General features: G+C 39.2%; 1 protein-coding gene across 3 annotated transcripts in view; it reads left to right on the top strand.

Moving 5' to 3' along the window:
- KDM4C (lysine demethylase 4C) overlaps positions 1–19,389 on the top strand; it is a 404,294-nt gene that overhangs the window by 77,212 nt on the left and 307,693 nt on the right. For all 3 annotated transcript variants that reach the window (XM_004279122.3, XM_049711313.1, XM_033404418.2), the window contains one exon: positions 2,931–3,124. In XM_004279122.3, coding sequence (XP_004279170.1) covers positions 2,931–3,124 — 194 coding nt within the window. The remainder of the gene's footprint in view (positions 1–2,930; positions 3,125–19,389) is intronic.

The raw sequence follows: 19,389 nt of genomic DNA, 5'->3' as shown, positions 1-19,389 counted from the left end.
GCAGACTTTTCTGCAGAGACTTGACAGCTTTAAGCTTTGAATGGTTTGGCACATTTCGACCTGTCATTTTGGGGCTTGTTTGTAGCTGGGGTCTTTCTGGAGGCTACTTTTACACTAAATTCTATCACCAACTCCCAAGTGAAGCAGCTTTTCTTATAGGCTTTGCCAGTCTTTGTGTAGGGCGGCTGTATGCCTGGGTGGGAAGAAGGTAGCAGTTTTATATGTTTGCCTGTCCTAAATTTTAGTTCCTTGGATCTTTGTTGATAATTGATGCTGAGAGAAAAGGATGATATGCTGTATTTAACATGGTCAGAACTGGAAGCGTAGAGTTTATAAGTGAAAGCCTAGAGTCAGGTAGATTTAGGTTTATCTTTGCCTCCCACTCTTCTAGGAGCACTGGTTTTTTTTCCATTTGTTCATTTGGGTATAATGTTACCTGTGTTACAGAATTGTCTTGAATAGATGTAGTGTATATGTATGTGTAGAGTAGTGAGGTAGACTGTGGTGTCACACTTCTCCTAAATGACAAATGAGGTGTACTCCTTGTCTGAATCTCTGAAGGAGACCTGGTGCTCTTCATAGTTTGAGTAGAACCTGTCCTTGGAGGCAGCTAGCCAGTTCAATCAATAGTAGAGAGCAGAAACTGAAGAAGGAATTTGGAAATAGTAAGATTTATTCTCAGCCTCTGTTATACCAGTTATTCTTAATATTTTAATAACCTCTTTTATTAAAATTATATGACTTTTTATTTTAGCAAAAGAAATTAAGCTTAAACATCATGGCAATCTTGGCCTTGCCCAAAAGAAACTGCTGCAGACATATGATTTGCCCATTAATGGGGAGAATTTCAATAGTAAGTTTCATAGGACTTTATTATCACTTACCATGTCTTTGGCTTTTGTTTTGGTAGAGGCTTTCCAGTAAGATTTACTAGAGAATAGTGGAGACGTTTATTTAATCAGTTCTAAGCCATAGTAAATTTTATTTTTCCAAAGGTTTTATGTCCTTCAGCCTATTCAGTACTCTGAACAGCTCTGGGAGGGTACTGTAGCCCTCAGGCTTTCACGAAGAAAGACTAGAAGCTCAGAAAATCTTGGTGATTTTTGCCCTGGGCAGTGGCAGAGCCGGAGCCATAATCTGGGTCTTTTTGCCATCACTCATTCTTCTCTTCCCTCATCCCTTTAGACCCACAGGTCTAGGCATGTCAAGGGATTCAGCCTCAGTTATTTCTGAAAGATAGTATCAGTCAGAAACAAAGATAAGACTTCTCCAAATGCAGGAATTTCAGAGGGATGGTTTGTTCCTAAATTTGCAAGCTCATTCAGTTTAAAAATGATTCCTATAATATGGTACTCATTTATTACTTCATATTCATTGCCTCAGAAATGACTTTTAAATAGGACTGTATTATTAGAGTGATTGGACTGAAGTCTGATTGGACTAGAGTTAAGAGATTGTATCACTATAAATAGAGTGAGATAAAATATTTTACATGATTTGATTGAACTTTTATGAGGTCTTGTAAGTTGGAACCTAGGATCTTCTCTAAAAGGATACTTACTTTGAACAATTTCCAAGTAGCAAACTTCCTACTGTGGGGTTTAAGTTGTAGATAGAGTGGCTACCTTGGGGAATTTGGGAATTAAATTATCTCCCCGGCACTTTCAATTATATTACCTGAGGCAGAACTTCATTAACTGCCCCATCAACAATTTTCCTGACCCAAAAGCTCAAGGAAGTAAGATCACGACACTGATTATATTGTCATCTAAGGACCAGAATGAAAACAGAACAGCCCTGAAAGTTTTTAGTGCATAAGGGAACTATTAGACATGGTTGTCTGGGAGGCCGTTGGCATAGTTATTGGAGAAGGCCTTTTGGGTATACATAAATAAATTTAATGTCCCTCTTTAATAGCACCATGAAGAGGTTGAACTAGTTTTAAAGACATTGCCATTTACTCATGATTGCATAAAAATGGACCTAATCTCTGATATTTAGAATTTGATTATTAGAAAAGTATATGGGAAAAATACATAGTTGGTAAAAATGGTAAGCAGCTGTGAATTACACTGAATTAATAAGAGATTGGTAAGTTTTAATAAAACTGGAATCTTTTCCTGCCACTTTAACTTTTACATCAGTGACTCAAACTTTTCTGTCTCTTTCTATCACCAGTCATGTTGGGTTACTGTTATAAAACTACACTATTCCAGAAATTTTGCCAGAGTTTGGATAAGTATTTTTAGCAGTTATTCTTTGTTTAAAATTTCCCATCAACATAAGAGGCTAATATTTAGTTGAAGAAGCAGTAAAAGCATAATGATCTGTGGCTTAGAATAGTGCTAAGAATTTTCCCAATAATTAGAGTTGAATTTTCAGGAAATGATGTATCACATGCCAAAACTGAAATGGGTGGGGATGAGAGAGGGATGACAGAAGATATATTTTGTTAGTGGTATCTTGAGATGATGTCTGATGTTAATATGACGTCTTAAGTAATGTACAAATAAACAAGCAAGCTAAAAACCAGGAAACCCCCAAAATTAAATGGTGTGCCAATGATGGAAAGCATGCTCCAGATCACATGCTTTGAATCAATGATTTTTCTTACTAACAGCAAATGGGGAGTGGGGCCTTAATTCTCTGTCGTTTGGTACAATTTTATACTAATGTTTATATAGAGCCACATTACGTTGGTAGTAATCTTGGATGATTAATCATGGATCTGTATAAATATGTGTGTGTGTGTGTGTGTGTGTGTGTGTGCGCACGTGCGTGCCTTGGATAATTGTTGCTTTATTTTTTATTTCTAAGTGAATTAAAATACACAGTGTAATACTTTTGGCAGATGATGTTTTGAGCAGTAAATGTTATCTTTATGAGTTTATTAATGTTTGCTTTTATTTTCCTCTCTCCTCTGATTCTAGGGTGTGGATGAATGGAACATAGCTCACCTAAACACAGTCTTGGATGTGGTTGAGGAAGAGTGCGGTATTTCTATTGAGGGTGTAAATACTCCTTATCTCTATTTTGGCATGTGGAAAACCACATTTGCGTGGCACACCGAGGATATGGACCTCTACAGCATTAATTATCTCCACTTTGGAGAGCCCAAGTCTTGGTAAGTTACATGTTTAATATTCATTTGCTTTGGAGTTTTGAAATTTGGGCAATATGAACCCATTGAAGATGAATTTTTTCCCTTTATCTGGTGGATTCAGATTTATATGAGCTGTAAGAAAGTTTTTTTTGACTGTAACAATTAATTATTACAGAGTCTTCCACTCTGCCTAGGGTTTTGCTCAAAACCATAAAGCTGATAGTGACTTGTATATCTAAAATTGCCTGTAGACCCCTTTTGTGGGCCATGAATTGATAGGTATTTAGTCTCAAAGAATTTGTTTGGGACTTCCCTGGTGGCGCAGTGGTTAAGAATCCGCCTGCCAGTGCAGGGGACACGGGTTCGAGCCCTGGTCCGGGAAGATCCCCCATGCCACGGAGCAACTAAGCCCGTGTGCCACAACTACTGAGCCTGCGTTCTAGAGCCCATGAGCCACAACTACTGAGCCTGTGCTCTGGAGCCTGCGAGCCACAACTACTGAAGCCCATGCACTGCAAGGAAGAGTAGCCCCTGCTCACTGCAACTAGAGAAAGCCCGTGTGCAGCAATGAAGACCCAATGCAGCCAAAAATAAATAATAAATAAAATAAATAAATTAAAAAAAAAAAGAATTTGTTTGGCATCTTTACTTCTCTGAGATTTGCTGGAAAGTATGCGGGCAGCAGTTAGGAGTGAAAATTGACTTCCTGGATGTAGAGTATCAAGTAATCCTAATGATTTTCTGGTCTAGTCCCCTCTGAATAAATGACAAGTTCCATTTAGTATGTGGTGGCTAGAGGGAGAGGAGGGATGAATCAGGAGGCCTTTTATTGCTCTTTGTATGATGGATGTGGGGAAAAGAATAAGTTAATGTGAATATGTGTTCTTAACTTGGAATTTCCTGTGTTTGTGAGCCTCTTTCCTCATCTTTCTGAGCAACGATTTTAAGATTTATTGCTCTGTAGAATGCATCATATGTAATGCATCAAATAATTACACATTTGTAATTATTAGTCTGTCAATCACCCTGGAGTCCTTTGTGGTCAGCCAGTTTCACGTTTGAACTTGTTTTTGTGGGTTTTAGTCTTAAGAGAGTTTCAATATCAGTTGTATTTTGTAAAGTACACATACATGCAGAATAATTCAGAGACAGAAGCTTATGAAGTATCTACTTGACAAGCCAGGGAATACAATGTTTCTGCTGGTATTCTGCTGGGACAGGATGGGATGCTCTTCAGGTGCTTGTGTTAGCCCGGTAGATTTCTTGCCTCCAGTTTAAAGATAATGGCCTCTTTTCAAGTTCTCCTGCTGATCAGGTGTTGAGTACAGTGTATAATTTCTATCCCCATCTTGCCATTAGTTGCCCTTGAGGTTTTGTCATTTGGCAAAGTGTGAAGTTGTAAGCTTTCTCCAGCAAATTCAAATATAGCAAAAGTTCATAATGATCAAAAATGACATTTAATCAGCAGGAAAGCTTTAGGAGCAAGGGCAAAGCTCTTAGGACATAGAAGAGAAATCCAGGTATTTTCTGGTTTGCTGTGGAGTTTTAGGATCTGAAAAAAGTTAGTGAGAAGCTGTGTAACTTATTTTTAACAGTGTTTTACTTACACATTTTGTTTGAGAAATTCTAAGCATTCTGCTCTCTTAATGGAATAAATAAAATGTAAACATTTTTAATAGGTGGTCTAGGACCTAGAGAGGCTTTGGTGACAGAATGGGGTAAAGAAATAATTCCTTACAAGGTGTTTGTCGAGGACCAGCTGTGAGCACAAACTTTAGAACCTGTGAGTCTGTCATATTTCTTCAGCACCCACTGTAGCGTCTGTTGGAGTGTCATCCTTTAGTACTTTGGGGACTTGGCTTTGAGGGACTCAGAGACATATTTTAAACAATGTGTAGGCTCCTGGGTAGTTTTTTAGCTGCATAGTTATCCCCATGATCTTTCTGATCCTCTGTTTTGTTGTGGATAAAATTATGTGAAATTGGTAGATTCAACATCTTGGTGAAATCTAGTATATAGGCAACTATATACTATACTTCCCTTAAGAAATATGAAAAGTTAGGGAATTCCTCAGCAGTCCAGTGTTTAGGACTCCGTGCTTCCACTCTAGGGGGCATGGGTTGGATCCCCGGTCAGGGAACTAAGATCCTGCAAGACGTGTGGTGCAGCCAAAAAAAAAAAAAAATCAAAAAAAAAAAAACAAAAAAAATCTGAAAAGTTAGTGGCAAAACTTTCCTGTAGGTTTGGAGAAATTCATGACAATGCCTAGGACATTAATTTGAGGTTTTAGTATTAGAGGAGTTGACATGAAGTCTCTGCTTTCTTATTAAGAAAGGTGATCCCGCCCCCCTCCACCCGGGACAAGGATTGTCGTGACCTAAAGATTGGTTAGAGGAGAATATTCTGTCTGGGATAAGACTGATTATAGAGTCTTGTGTCTTTGGGAGAGAGCACCACTGTTTATGAGTGAGAATGAGTACGCTGGATTCCAAAGTATTTCTTTCTCTCTGGAATGTATTTATATTTTCTGTATTTAGTTACTCTATTAGTTTTTAAGCATATAGACTCCATTATATGCATTAAGAGTAGATTTATAATATCACTATTATCTTTAACCTTGGCCATTATTTATAATGATAAAAAAATAAAACATAGCAGTGAATTATGACAGTTAATCTACATTCCATTTACTAGGATGACTAGTGTAGGAAAAGAGTGATATAAATGACTCTAAGGAACGATTATATTAGCGCAACATAAATAATTTTGAGGTAAACTTTATTATCATTAAAATTCACTTCAGTCGTCATCATAATATATTTGAAGTAAGGTTTGAAAGGTGGTAGAAGCAATACAAATTCATGTGAACACTGAAACGTGTGTGGCAGACTCAGACTCAAGGGAGCAGCGATCAGGGCTCTAGTCCTTACTCGACTACCGATGTGTGTGGCTTTGGGCAAAGAACCGTACTTCTGTGACCAGTTTCCTCACTCACAAAATGACAAGACTCATCAGGATGCTCTCCAGTGCTCTAATTCTGTAATGTGTGATCAGAACTATTGGAATATTTTTACCTGATCTACAAAATGAGAGGATGACAAGGTGATGTAATGTTCTGCGTGCGTGTGCGCACATGCCTGCACTGGTTTCCTTTTCTGGTGCCCTCTCCTTGTTCGTTTGTTTGTTTTTTTGCTGCTCCCCAAGGCTTGCAGAATCTTAGTTCCTCGAACCTGTGCTCCCTGCCATGGAAGCGTGGAATCCTAACCCCTGGACTGCCAGGGAAGTCCCTGGTGTCCTCTCCTTGTTGAGTTACCTTTACTCTTCTCCAGGGGTGCCCTCTCTCATGCTTAATATGTCTGGCCCTGGCAGTGTGTCTTCCTCCTCTCTGGTCTTATAGACTGGCATTTAATTTCAACTTCCTTCTATTCTTCAGTTCTCTCAGGCACCAAGTTCTGGGTACGAGTATTGCAGAGACTGCCTACGATTCTCTCCTTACTTCCATGACTGCACTACTGTCCTCTGCCCGAGTATTCCATAGATTTTTGCCTGAAGGCTTCCTGGACCATGCATTGCCCCACCTTAGACATCTGCCTTTGCACCTTTCAAGGGGTTGTGACCACCCCTGCTGGCCCTTTCCTGTGCCTGCTTTGAAGTTCAGGGCTGTGTTTGCCTTTGAATCATCAGCACTTAACACAGGGCCTGACTATAGGATTGATGCTCTGTAAGTAATTCTCATTTTGAATCAAGGGAGTTTTAAATTGTTTTGGATCAGTCTTTTCAAGGGCAGACAAGAAAATATATAAAATGTTCTATAAAGACTCTTGTCTCAAATGTAACTGTTAAGAGCACCAAGTTTCCAGAGATTTCTGAGTAGCTGCTGGTAGGCCTGGCTCTAGGTAGAAGCCGTGAAACATGCTTTTCTGTGCACAACATGTAGCAGATTTTGCTGAGTTAAGTGCTCATGAACACAGGTTCGTACTGAAGAGACTTTAGAGGAACTAATGATTTATTTAAACATTTCTGGCATGAAGGTTTAAGGAAAAAAGAAAGCTTGAAGTAGGCAGATAGAAAACTGCTTTGGCAGTCAGTGGTAACATATTTATTTTCTGGGAATTAATGTTGACTTTGGAGCCAGAAGACCTGTTTTAAAATCCCAATCTGTCACTTACCAGCTGAATGACTTAGGGCAAATCACTGTACTCCTTTCATCATGAATTTCTTTAACTGCCAAATGGAGGCATGATTTATTCTCTATCTACTTAATAGGATTTCTAGGAGGGTCCAGGGATATACTGTGTATACAAGTGTTTTGTAAAGTGTAAAGAACTATACAAATATTCATAATTACTATTGTCTTAATAACATTATAAAACTAAATAATTTTTTGGTCATAGTAATTACTTAAAGCCTGAACTTGGCATGATGTATTTCTGTATATGATAGAGTGGGAGTTTCAAGGATAAGCAAAATATAATTTTCTTTCCCAAACATCATGTGGTAGTGGTTAATTGCTGAGGAAATAGAATTTAGATGGTGCCTTGAATCTTTCTTTCTGAGATCATGTCCAAACATAATGAATAAGTTACTTTCAGATTTAGTACTCTGTAGAGAATGAGAAAGGTAAGGTTTAAGAGGACATGTCTTAAGCTATGAAAGGTCTAAAATCAGGAAAGAAGTTTCTCCTGGATGTTTTTTAGAAAAATTAAGGATGGGCCGCAGCATTTTGGACTTGGCTAAATTTTATTCAGTAAGCTGTGCGGTTTTGTTAAATGTAGCAATAAGAAAATGTCAGATTATTCAGTATAATATAAACTTAGTTCCATGCTTTTTCTTTAGGTTGATTTGTTTAGTGCTGTGTAATATTTAAGAGCACAGGTTTTTGCACCAGAGTCTTATGTTTTGAGTTCTGGCATTGCTTTTTTACTTAGTATATCACCCAGGACAATTATTACATAACCCCCATGCCTCCATTTTCTCTCCTAAAATACTCACGTGGTTTGATGCCCACATTGTAAGGTAGTTGTGTGGATTAAATAAAATACAAAGCGTATACCACGCGTATACCACAGCTCCTGGCATTATCGTAAGTGCTCAATGGATGTTAACATTTCATACGTTTACTTAACAAATATATATAGCATGTCTTATGTATAAGACCTTATAGATTCTGTATTAATAAGGATCCTTTGTTCTAAATGACAGAAACCTAATTTAAGCAAAAGAATATTTGGCAGTGTGTATAATTGTGATAAGCTAGAAGCAGGGTTCAAGCCCGAGAGCGGATTCTCGCATTGGGTGTCTGTCTCAGCCGGTCCCTTCTTTTCTCCCCGCCCCCCCCATTCATTCACTCTCTCCCATCTCCCCTACCCCTTCTTGCTGTTTTCCTTTTCCTTTCTTCCTGGGGTAGAGAAGGAGCTCTTTACTTATAAATAAATATTTGATTATTGCTGAATTTTAGAATTCAGGGCTGTCTTTTTAAAAGAACAAATGAATTATATGTCATCGAGTTGACCTGAGCTTGTGTGTTGTACATCTTCTTCATTACAGTGTGAGCTCCCAGAAAGGGCGTCCCTCACTGTCTGACTCACTAGCGTGTCTCCAGTGCCTGCAATGGTATCTGGCATGAGCTTGGCACACAGTGGGTACTCAGTAAGTATTTGTTCAATGAATGATCTTACTGAAGGAATTCCTTATTGAGGTTTTTTCCTTTAAACACCCAGAGCGGAATGTTACTTCAGCGATTGGACAGCTTGATACTATTTAATGATACGTTGAATTAACAACATACAGTACTAACTCCTGTTGTTGACATATCTGTTTAGTAAGTTTAGACTCATTAATGTATTCTAATTGGAAATGTTAAGACTAATTGAATAATGGTAAAAGCTGTATCCTTCTGATGGTTTGTATAGAAAAAATACTCTTGGAATTAACAATGGTTTGCTTCTGGTTTTAATTATTCTTCCTAGAGAAATTTGACCTCTAAATAAGCAAAATACCTACTGTGTAGCATAGGGAACTCTACTCAATGTTCTGTAATAACCTATATGGGAGAAGAATCTGAAAAAGAAGAGATATATGTATATGTATGGCTGAATCACTTTGCTGTGCACCTGAAACTGGCACAGCCTTGTAAATCAACTATACTCCAACATAAAATAAAAATAAAACAAAGAAAAATAGACTTTTATAAATATTTTTTAATTGAAGTATTAATAAAATTAATTGCATAAGTTATTTTGATCACTTCTAGGCATATCTATGTATATATTTTGAGATAATATTATTTTAAAAGGTTTAAAAAATTGGAACTATACCCCAGAAATATGGTATTAATTTTGTACTCAGCTGCTAGGTGTATCTGTAGGAAGAGAGTGCAGAGATAACAGGAAGCAATATTATCATATCCATGATATGATATCATATCCATGATTATCTGATCATATCTATGATCAGATGGATAATATTTTAGTTAGACCTGAGCCTGACGTGGAGATAAACACAACCACACTGGTGCACACACACATACCTGCAGTCCAAACAGTGAGTCCCGAAGACCCCTGCTCAGCACCGAGTTTTTTAAGGAAAGTCAGTGAGGTCTAGTGTTTGTGATTTTGAAAATAAATCTCACTCATTTCCCTGAAGTGTTGAGTTGTAATGCCTTTTCACTAACTGATTGGCGACTGTGGGTTCTCATACAGGAAATATAAACTTATATTAATTAAGTACTTTTGATACCCCTGATAAGCATAGCAGGGGCTTGTAAATTCCTTCAGGATGCCTATTTCCTTGTTGCTACTCTTTCACTTAAAGCCACCACCATCACCACCTACAAGAAGCCCGGAAAACCCTTTAAATGAAAAGAGATTGCTGAATCAAATCCGTAACTCTTAGGGAAAAATCAGAAGGTTAATGCAAATTTATATACTATGTAGTTCATGGAAAACAAGCATTAGTGCTGTTAGCCTTGCTAATTACTGTGGCAGATATAGCAGTTCACAAATTATGTTGCTTAACTTATCTTCTTCCTCCATATTTCTCTTCCTCCTTTTCAGACTGTTTAATATTGCCTTTTAGATAGCACTTTGTAGAAAATATTTATTACTTAATATTTGTTTTATAAAAATTATTCTTTGACTTGAGCATATAGGAAAGCAGCTTTTTTTTTTTTTTGATTGCACTTCTGCAGGTAGGCTTACAAATGGATTTATAAACGCTACTTCTGTGACCCCAAATGTGTTCATTCTTTGTCAGCTTACTTTTCAAGGTGTAGGTCTTGACTAGGATGGTGAAGTATGTTCTTTACCTTTGGTGACTCCATTTCATTTAGTGTGTATCTTTTATGTGTGCCAGGAACTGTGCTAATCATTTTAAGAAATCATTTCAGGTAATCCAGACAACAGATGTTTCAAGTAGGTGTTTTTTGGCCACATCTGTAAACTAAGGACTCTGAGACTGGCGCTTAGTGAGTCTTGCAGCAGGGATTTTTAACTTTTATTTGTCTGACTCTTCTCATAGATTTAAAGAGAAAAGGAAAGAGTAAAGGTGAAGGAACAGGCAAGAAGAAAGTGTGCCTGTCTTTCTTGTTTATACCATCAACCTTCTTTTAATGAGATTTTCTGCAGAACCAAAAGAGAAACCAGCCTCTTATACTTTGGGACAAAACTATGGCGTAAAAGAGATTTTCAGAAGGGTAAAATGTGGCTAGATTCTAATCTTGTTATAATTGATAGCAGTTATTTGGATGGGGGAACCATTGGAGTTGAGAGTGGGAGAGACCACTGGCCCAGCTTCGTTTGCTTCAGGTTTGTTCTTTAGATATCCCGTGGAAATCTACTTGAAATCAGAAAGAAAACCCCACATTTTAGAAAGAACGAGTTTTACCTTGAGGATTTTGTCTTCCTCTAGGGAATGGGTGATGATTCTTCAATTAGACACTTACTTTCAGTCCCCTCAAATGAGGTTTTGGGAGAAGCAAGTCTGTTCCTGTTGAGAGCTAAGTGCTTTGTCTATCAAACCTATCAGATAAGAACTGCTAGGATGGGGACCAGCCTAACTTCTGAAGGCTATAACACAATCCTTGCTCTTCCAGTATTTTGGGTCCACTAATTTTTACTTTAATTTTCATGCATTTCCTCATGTTATTTGGAACATTTTTTAATCCATTTAAAAAATAATGTCTGCATTGGATGTCTCTGGATCGAGAATGTTTTGTTGAAATTGTCTTGGCTCCTTGAACTATAAACTCACTATGAATCAGCTTAGCCAAAAGGAAGAATTTAATTGGCTCACATAGCCATGAATGGTCAGAAACGTCTGGAACTCTTGGAAGTTGCCAGGGTGTGTTGGATCCTGGGCCCCACTTCTCTTTGTATGTTGCCTTCATTTTTCTCCCTGGCTCGTATATTTCTCCCTGTATCACTAGAAAGGAAAGCTGCCCCATTTGGGGAGGGACCATGGAATCTCCTGGCTTGGATTCTATGCCAATCTCTTGTTTAAATCACTGAGGCCAAGGGTAGGAAGGTATTAGGATTGTCCTGGCTTGGGTCACAGGCCTGCCTCTGTGGCAGTGAGGGCAGAGGCACGAAGAATGGCAGCCCCCGTTAGAATTACACGTTTGTGTTTGGAGGAGATGGTTCCCCATTAAGAAGGAGAGTGCTATTACCTGAATTATGCTGCACAAAGGGAATAAAACTCGATGTCTCCTACAGATATAAGGCAAAGAAAATCCCAAATAAATGTTCAAGTATTTGCTTAAAAATTTTAGGAAGGCTGATTCAATTACTTTAACTGGCTCTTAACTTATTTTCTGTAAGATTTGAAAAGATGTCCTGTGGGGATATTTCCCTAAGATGGAATGAATATATATATTTAGAATATTAAAGTTATTAAAATGTATGTTTGTTTAACTTATTAAAAGCATTTTTAGCAATTGATCAGTAACTTTTACCCAAAGTAGAGGCAATTGACAAAAATAAATCTTTACACTGGGCTTGAAACTAAAGAATCTGTAATTTGTTAAGTTTTTTTCTGACTACTTGAACCAAAATTGCTCTCTTTTCTCGTGACTTAAATAGTCACAATATCTAATAGTTTTACCACTTTATTATGTCCTGTTCTGATAGTCGGTTTTACCACTTTTTTATGTCCTGTTCTTTCAGAACTCTTTTTTTTTCATTAGTTTGTGTGTTTTGGTCTTGTCTCCACAAGGAGACTTTCTGCTTCTTGAGGGCAGCACCACGGCACCTTTGTTGAGCCAGGCACCACCATAGGCTCACAGGCCTGTTTAATTATTGAAGCAGGATTCTGCTTCTGTTTTTGGGATCTGCTAACTTGTGTATCACATATCTACAGCATCATGCTTTGTTTTAATTTTGTTTTTTTACTTTTTGTATTTTGGCCATGCTGTGCGGCATGCAGGATGGTTCCCCGACCAGGGATCGAACCTGGAGCTCTGCAGTGAAAGTGCCGAATCCTAACCACCAGGCCCCCAGGGGGCTGTGCGGCATGCTTCTTTCAGTCTTTATTGATCTTTTTATAATACTCTTCTTGGTTTCTTGTGGGTAAATATTACAAAATTAGCCAATAAAATAATATAGTCATGTATCTTGTGTGATGCCTTGTATAGAATTGACCTGATGTATAGGAAATTTTAGAAGTTACAAAAACCTGTTAGAAAGTTTTAGACCCTCTACTATATTTTGCTTGTCAGCAATAATAACAGATTTGATAGCTTGCCTAAGAGAAATCCACAGACAATACACTCCAAATTTAATATAGCCAAATGTTGTATCCACCCCTTCTTCCCTTCCTCCAAATGACTAATTACTTGTGGGGGCTCCATACGTGGTTTCTTTATTTAAGGATTCGTGCACGAAGCTTCTGGAATGTTATTTTATAACATATATTTCTGAGAGGACATAGCATCCAATTGTATGATCTCTGAAATGATCTTCTGACCAGAGACCAAAAAAAGCCCATTTAACAATCTTCCTTGAAAAATGAATATTCTTTGGCAAGGCATTGTACATCAACAAGGGCTTGAATTAGATGGGTTGCCGTCATCGTCTTCACTCTCATAAGTTACCTCTCTCAGCCCACCTGAGTAAATATTAACATCATTTACGGAATGTCAGGTGTTGGCAGAAACATGTGACTATTTACTGTCTCCCCGGCCCCCCCAATTTTATTGAGAAATAATTGGCATACAGCACTGTGTAAGTTTAAAGGATACAGCATGATGGTTTGATTTACATATATTTTGAAATGATGGCCGCAGTAGCTTCAGCTAATATTCATTTTCTCATATAGAGACAATAAAAAGAAAATGAAGAAAAAAAGAAAAAAAATTCATCTTGTAATAAGAACTCATAGGATTACCTCTCTTTTCTATATATCATACAGCATTGTTGGCTATAGTCATCATGTTGTTCATTGCATCCCTAGTACTTGTTTATCTTATAACTGGAGGTTTGTACCTTTTGACCACGTTCCTCCAGTTCCGCGTTTCCCCACCTTTGGCCTCTGGTAGCCACAAGTCTGATCTCTTTTTCTGTGAATTGGTATCTTTTTTTAAAAAAGAAATCCACATATAAGTGAATACTTCTTTTTTTTAAATTTAAGGCTGTATACCTTTTTTGTTTGTTTGTTTTTTGCACGTTGCTTGAGTTGTCTTTGGGTAGCTTGGTTGCTTTGTGTAACGCGCACTTTTGAAAGCCTCTCAATTTTCAAAGAGGTTTCCAACTGTACAGTGGCTGTGTAGGTAGTTTTCCCTTGAAGATTAAACTTCAATCACAGGAAATCTCCTTGAAAATGCTTCAATACTTTGTTGGAGATAATTGTGGTAGAACTCTGTAAGCCAATTGTAGTGGAACTCTTTAAGCTACTTTATCTTATTCATGGATGGTACGATTATCCTTTGAATAAATGATCACTTGGAAAGCATACTGCCCTCCGAAGATTTCTGTATAAGGTAAGTTTGTTTTTCATTGGGAAAATACTGGATTTGAAAATTTTTGATATGGACAAATAGCTTCTTATGGGCATGTTTCTGTTTATTACCAATTTTTGAAGTTACTATATTTTTGATTCTTCTGGAAGTAGCAGTTTGTTTCTGTTTTATTAATGCTTGATCCTGTAAAACATTGCATCTGTGTTCGGTGACTTTTGGTTTTGTTTCTTTCCTGTTTGTTCACTAAATATTTATTGAGCCACCCACCAGTCAGGTACTGGGCTCGGTGCTAGCGATACCATGGTGAATAGGACAGAATGGTCTTCATGAAACTTACAGTTTAGAAATATAGCTTTTAGTACCCCCACCCTCCCCTTTATTTTCTAGCAGTAGCAGAACACTTGTTCTCAGCAAAATTTTATTGGAATCTAAATCTTACATGAATTCAAATCTTACACAGTATATTTATGCATAAACCAGAAAAAAATTTTCTGTGATGGGTCCTCACTTTGGAAAACACTGGCCTGGCACAGAGGTTCTCAAACTTTCCATTTGAAAATTTCTTCAGGAGGGCAATTTATATAAAATTGAAAGTAAAGGCAGAGCTGACCTGGCTGAAATGTGTTTGGTGGGACCCTCTCCCTTACCAACTCCTTCCTTGAGGTATCCTCAGGAAACCCTGGGGCCCTGGGGGTGCCACGGAAAACAGAAAATCAGTCATTTGATCATCTAGTACTTGAAAAATCACTATGCTGCTGAATATGTTATCTGTTGAGTATTTTGGAGAGGTCAGTATTAAGACGTAAAGATTTCTTTTATGTTGTTTATGGGTGATATCAACTGATAATTTATAATACCTTTTTTCTTGCTGCAGTTGCCTTACTTATGATTGTCTACAGATGTGGCTGCTAGACTTTTTTGTGTGTGTGTGTGTGTGGTACGCGGGCCTCTCACTGTTGTGGCCTCTCCCATTGTGGAGCACAGGCTCCGGACGTGCAGGCTCAGCTGCCACGGCTCACGGGCCCAGCCGCTCCGCGGCATGTGGGATCTTCCCGGACCGGGGCACGAACCCGTGTCCCCTGCATTGGCAGGCGGACTCTCAACCATTGAGCCACCAGGGAAGCCCTAGCCCCCCCCTTTTTTTTTTTTCCCATCTAATTGCTCTGTCTGGAAATGGGCCACAGGTGGCATAAGTGTGAGGCCAAGCTCTGGCTGAATTCATTTCCTCAGGGGCTTTTTATATGATGTCCCTGTAGGGCCTCAGTTCAAACACTTTGTCTTCCGGGTCATAGTTAGAGACGCCCAGCTTCTGTTTTCAGGACTGGTGTTTAAGAGACACCTCCTTACAAATATGTTCTTTGTAATTGTTTGTTGTAGTCTGTGTCACTCAGGAAGCCAACTTTGAGACTCAGATTTGTGTGCTGGAAGCAGCGGCCTTGGGGAGGGAGGAAGGCAGCACTAGGCAGAAGGGAAAGTTGACTGCTTTCGAGCCCTGGGCAGATCTCAGAGGCAGCTCTGGACCTGGCAGGGCCCTTCAGAATTGCCCCGAATGGAGGCAAGAGGGCCAGGCCTTAATACTCAGGCTTGGACCATTCACTGCATACGGGCCACCATCCCCTCCCTCGCCAGGGGCATGATCCTGGGGGAGGGAATGAGACCCTGGGTGAGCGGGATGTGGGGCAAGGATCCTCCCTTTGGTGAAGGTGCTGAGGGCCTCATCCAGAAAAGGAGAGGCTGGGCACCTACCAGAGCATCCCTTACAGTCACATGTTCTGTTTCTCACATTCATCTATTTTTAAGAACTGAAAATGAAGCAAGCGGTGTTCTGTTTTCCACAGTTAACTAATGAGACCTCATAATCTAAAATATTAATGCTTAAACTTTAATAAATGAACGAATGGTAAAACTTGTTAACATCGTCAGTAATGTGAAAATGTAATATAATCACACATATAAAATCTGTAGCTGTTCAGCCTTCTTTTTGACACAGGAATATGCCTTGATTAAAAAGTATATTGTAAATTACTTCAGAAATATTGAGTTTTGTGAAGTATAATTTAGGCACTTTACTTTTTGATTCATGAAGTTTTTTATAACAAGAACTAAAGAAAAGTTTTGAGTGGTGGTTTGATGACTTTGTTCTTTGTATCTGCATTTTATCAATATTTAAAATGTCATTATCATTTGCCTGGTGTGTACTATAACTTTAGTTTCAAAGGCTAGTGACTTTTTTTTTTTTTCCAATTGTGAATTTTAAAAGTGGGTAAATGTAAGAAAGATAGCTGGGAGAACTATTCTGTGTGAATACTGGAACTTCGGCCTGTTAGCAGACAGAAAACTTTTTCTCCTAAAAGTTGGATCACCCTACAGTGATTGCAGTGATCATTGTAAAGGGTGTGGATATGTCCTTGGGAGGGATGGGCTTGGTAGCACCTGTCACTTCCTTCTTCTTGGCATCTTCCTGTGATTGATGAGAAAACAGGAATGGAATATGGGTCTGGAGAGCATGTCTTGGGCTTTGGAGTCAGATCTGGGGTTGGGCTCCAGCTCTGTCATCGACCTTGCTCAAGTAAATTAATCCCTCTAAGTCTTAGTTTCCTCATCAGTAAAATGGAGGTGTTAGTAGGAGAACTTTTATCAAAGGATCTTAGCACAAGGCTTGGCGTCTTAAAAGTGCTCGATAAATGGTAGCTGTGATAAGCAATATAATCATGTTTATTGGTCAGATATTCTTTTCACTCAGCCTTCAACACTTTAGTAACTATTGAAAGCAAGTCAGGCACACGTGCTTATGCCAGTAAAAGAGGGGAGGGTCAGTTTAGAGTTGTTGTTTGTCAGAAAACTATCCTTGTGGACTTGAGGCTGAATCTTCATGGGAGATGACTGAGTAAAACAGCAAGAAGAAAAGGAAATATACGAAGGAGGAGGAAAGGGCCACTTCACACACAGCTTCCGTTAGGGGAACGGAGTAGAGGGCAGTGCTGTTTCAGGACTGACCTACCTGAGCCTGGCCTGGACCTGGAAGGGGATCTCCCCTCTGTGGCCCTGGGCTTGGTAAGACTGCCCTTGATGTCACAGGGTGGCAGGGGTGTGTGGTGGGAGTGGGCCGGTGGGAGGTGCCAGTGGCCAGGGACCTCTGCAGCTGCCTGTGTGAGACAGCACAGTGACAAAGGTAGGGGTAGCGGGACAGCTGAGGACATTGATTTCTAAGTACATTATGACAGCCTCAGGGCTCCCAAAAGATATTAGGGAGCCCTTGGGGGATGATCTGAGAAATAGGAGTTACCCTTTAGTAGTGCTGGTAAACACTTCTGATAGACTAATGGACTGAGCATATCTTGAAATGAGAAGGGCAGAGACCAGTTCATAGAGAAAGCCTGAATCAGAGGAATGGATCTAGTACATTTTGAAAAATACAGCTTTACCTACTGACAGTTCGAAATGTCAATCTGATATTATTCAGTTAAAGATAGTATTTGTATAACAATCACCAGGATAACATCATTTTAGGTCTATGAGAAAACCACCCAAAGATGTACTTGGGGTTATTCTGTTTTCCTTGGCCTTCAAATTCGATCTTTTTCCCCCTTAGTTATAAAAGACTCTGGTTTTAAATAAAACACAACCCTGTAAATATCTAATTAGTGTGTCCATAGTTCATTAATAATTCATAGTTTCTTAATGTTAGCAGAACTGTTTGCAATATTCCTTATATCTCAAACAAAAACACTGTCCTAAAGGTTAATTGAACAGTGAGTAATTTTAGCACACCAGTGTGTACTTGAGGGTATACAATGGTAGGCATCTTATTTGGTGGTTTTCAAAAGACACAGAGAAGTGTGAGACACATTTATATCCTCAAAGAATTAAGAATTAGCTGCCTAACTGAGCAATGGTGGCACAGAACACAGTGCTTGGCTATAAAGCAGACACTCACTATAAAAGGTAGGTTAAAATGGATAATTTGTGTGAAAATTTCTGGGTGGTGGTAGGCATTCTCTCCCTCACAGAACTCAGTGCCTATCCAGACAGAAGTGATTTATGCACACCACACAGCAGCTAGCTATGGAATGTAGTAGATGATAAATACTACATGAGAAATATAACGGAAGGGCTCTGGGAGGACGAAAAGGGGTAGGGTTGCCGAGATTTCCAGTGGTCAGAGAAAGCCTCAAGGAGGAGGTGGAATCTGGGCAAGGCTTGGGAAGATGGGATTTGAAGCAGAATGGAGGGGCTGTTTGTGGTGAGGAGTGAGGTCAAAAAACCCCTGTGAGGGATAGAATAATTCATAGTCCAAACTGTGGAGAGTGGACTGCTGCTCTTTGTGGCTGCGGCTAAACTGTGTGTGTGTGGGGGGCATCTTGAAAGCCAAGCAGTAAGGAATAAAGGTGTTTATCCTATGATAGTGATATGAGGTCTGTAGCTGCCCAAGGAGATAGAGTTTAGTTATGGTAATGGTCTAGCTGGGGCACATCAGGGTTGGAATTGAGGTTTTGCTGCAGGGAGGTGGATATGAGGTTTTGAGGGTGTAGAGTGGATAGGACTTGTGACTGGCAGTGGGGGCAGAGAGGATGACAAATTAAAGAAGGGGTGACTCTGATAGTTCCAGTATGGGATGCTGAGGGCAAATGGAGTTCTGAACTGCAATGGGGAAGCTGGGGGAGATAACCAACTTAAAGGGGGAAATCACAAATTTGATCTTGTTTGTTGTGAGTCTTTTGAAGTGATAGGATACTTTCATAGAAAAGGCTAGGAGGTGGTCAGAGCCATAGAATTAGGACTCCCCTGACTGAGGTCACTAATTGTCTGTAATAAACCCCTATGCCTACGGACCTTCTAGCTTGCCTCTACTTAGTCACCAGTTCCTGCTTCAGATAGATTTTAAACAAGTGAAGGAAGTGACATGAACTAATTGGCTACATGGACTAGAGAGGGTAAGGCTGAAGACTAGCTAAGAGGCTGCTGTAATGATGTGTGTGACAGAATGGACCAAGGCAGTTGTAGTTAGGATAGAGAAATGTAGACAGGTTCATGAGATTTCTCTTGTATAAGTAACAGGTGGAACACATAAAACTTGGCGATTGATTAGATAGGGGAGTACAACCACAGACAAATTACATTTTTGTGGGCAGTTAGATGAGGAACTCTGTAAAAGAAGCAGGTCTGTCGTGAAGATGCCGGAGGATTAAGCTTTGGACAGATTATGTTTGAGGGCTGCTAAATGGATTTGTTCAGTAGCTGGCTGGTTTTTGAAGTGCAGAACTCAGAGGGACACACATGGGATGGAGATATGGTTCAGCAACATGTGGGTGATCTTGAAGGCTTGAGGGAAGGT

This window comes from Orcinus orca, chromosome 6 (assembly GCF_937001465.1).
Source record: "Orcinus orca chromosome 6, mOrcOrc1.1, whole genome shotgun sequence".
Taxonomy (NCBI): Eukaryota; Metazoa; Chordata; class Mammalia; order Artiodactyla; family Delphinidae; genus Orcinus; species Orcinus orca.
Note: the sequence above shows the minus strand (reverse complement) of the source record. Positions and strands in the feature narration are given on the sequence as shown.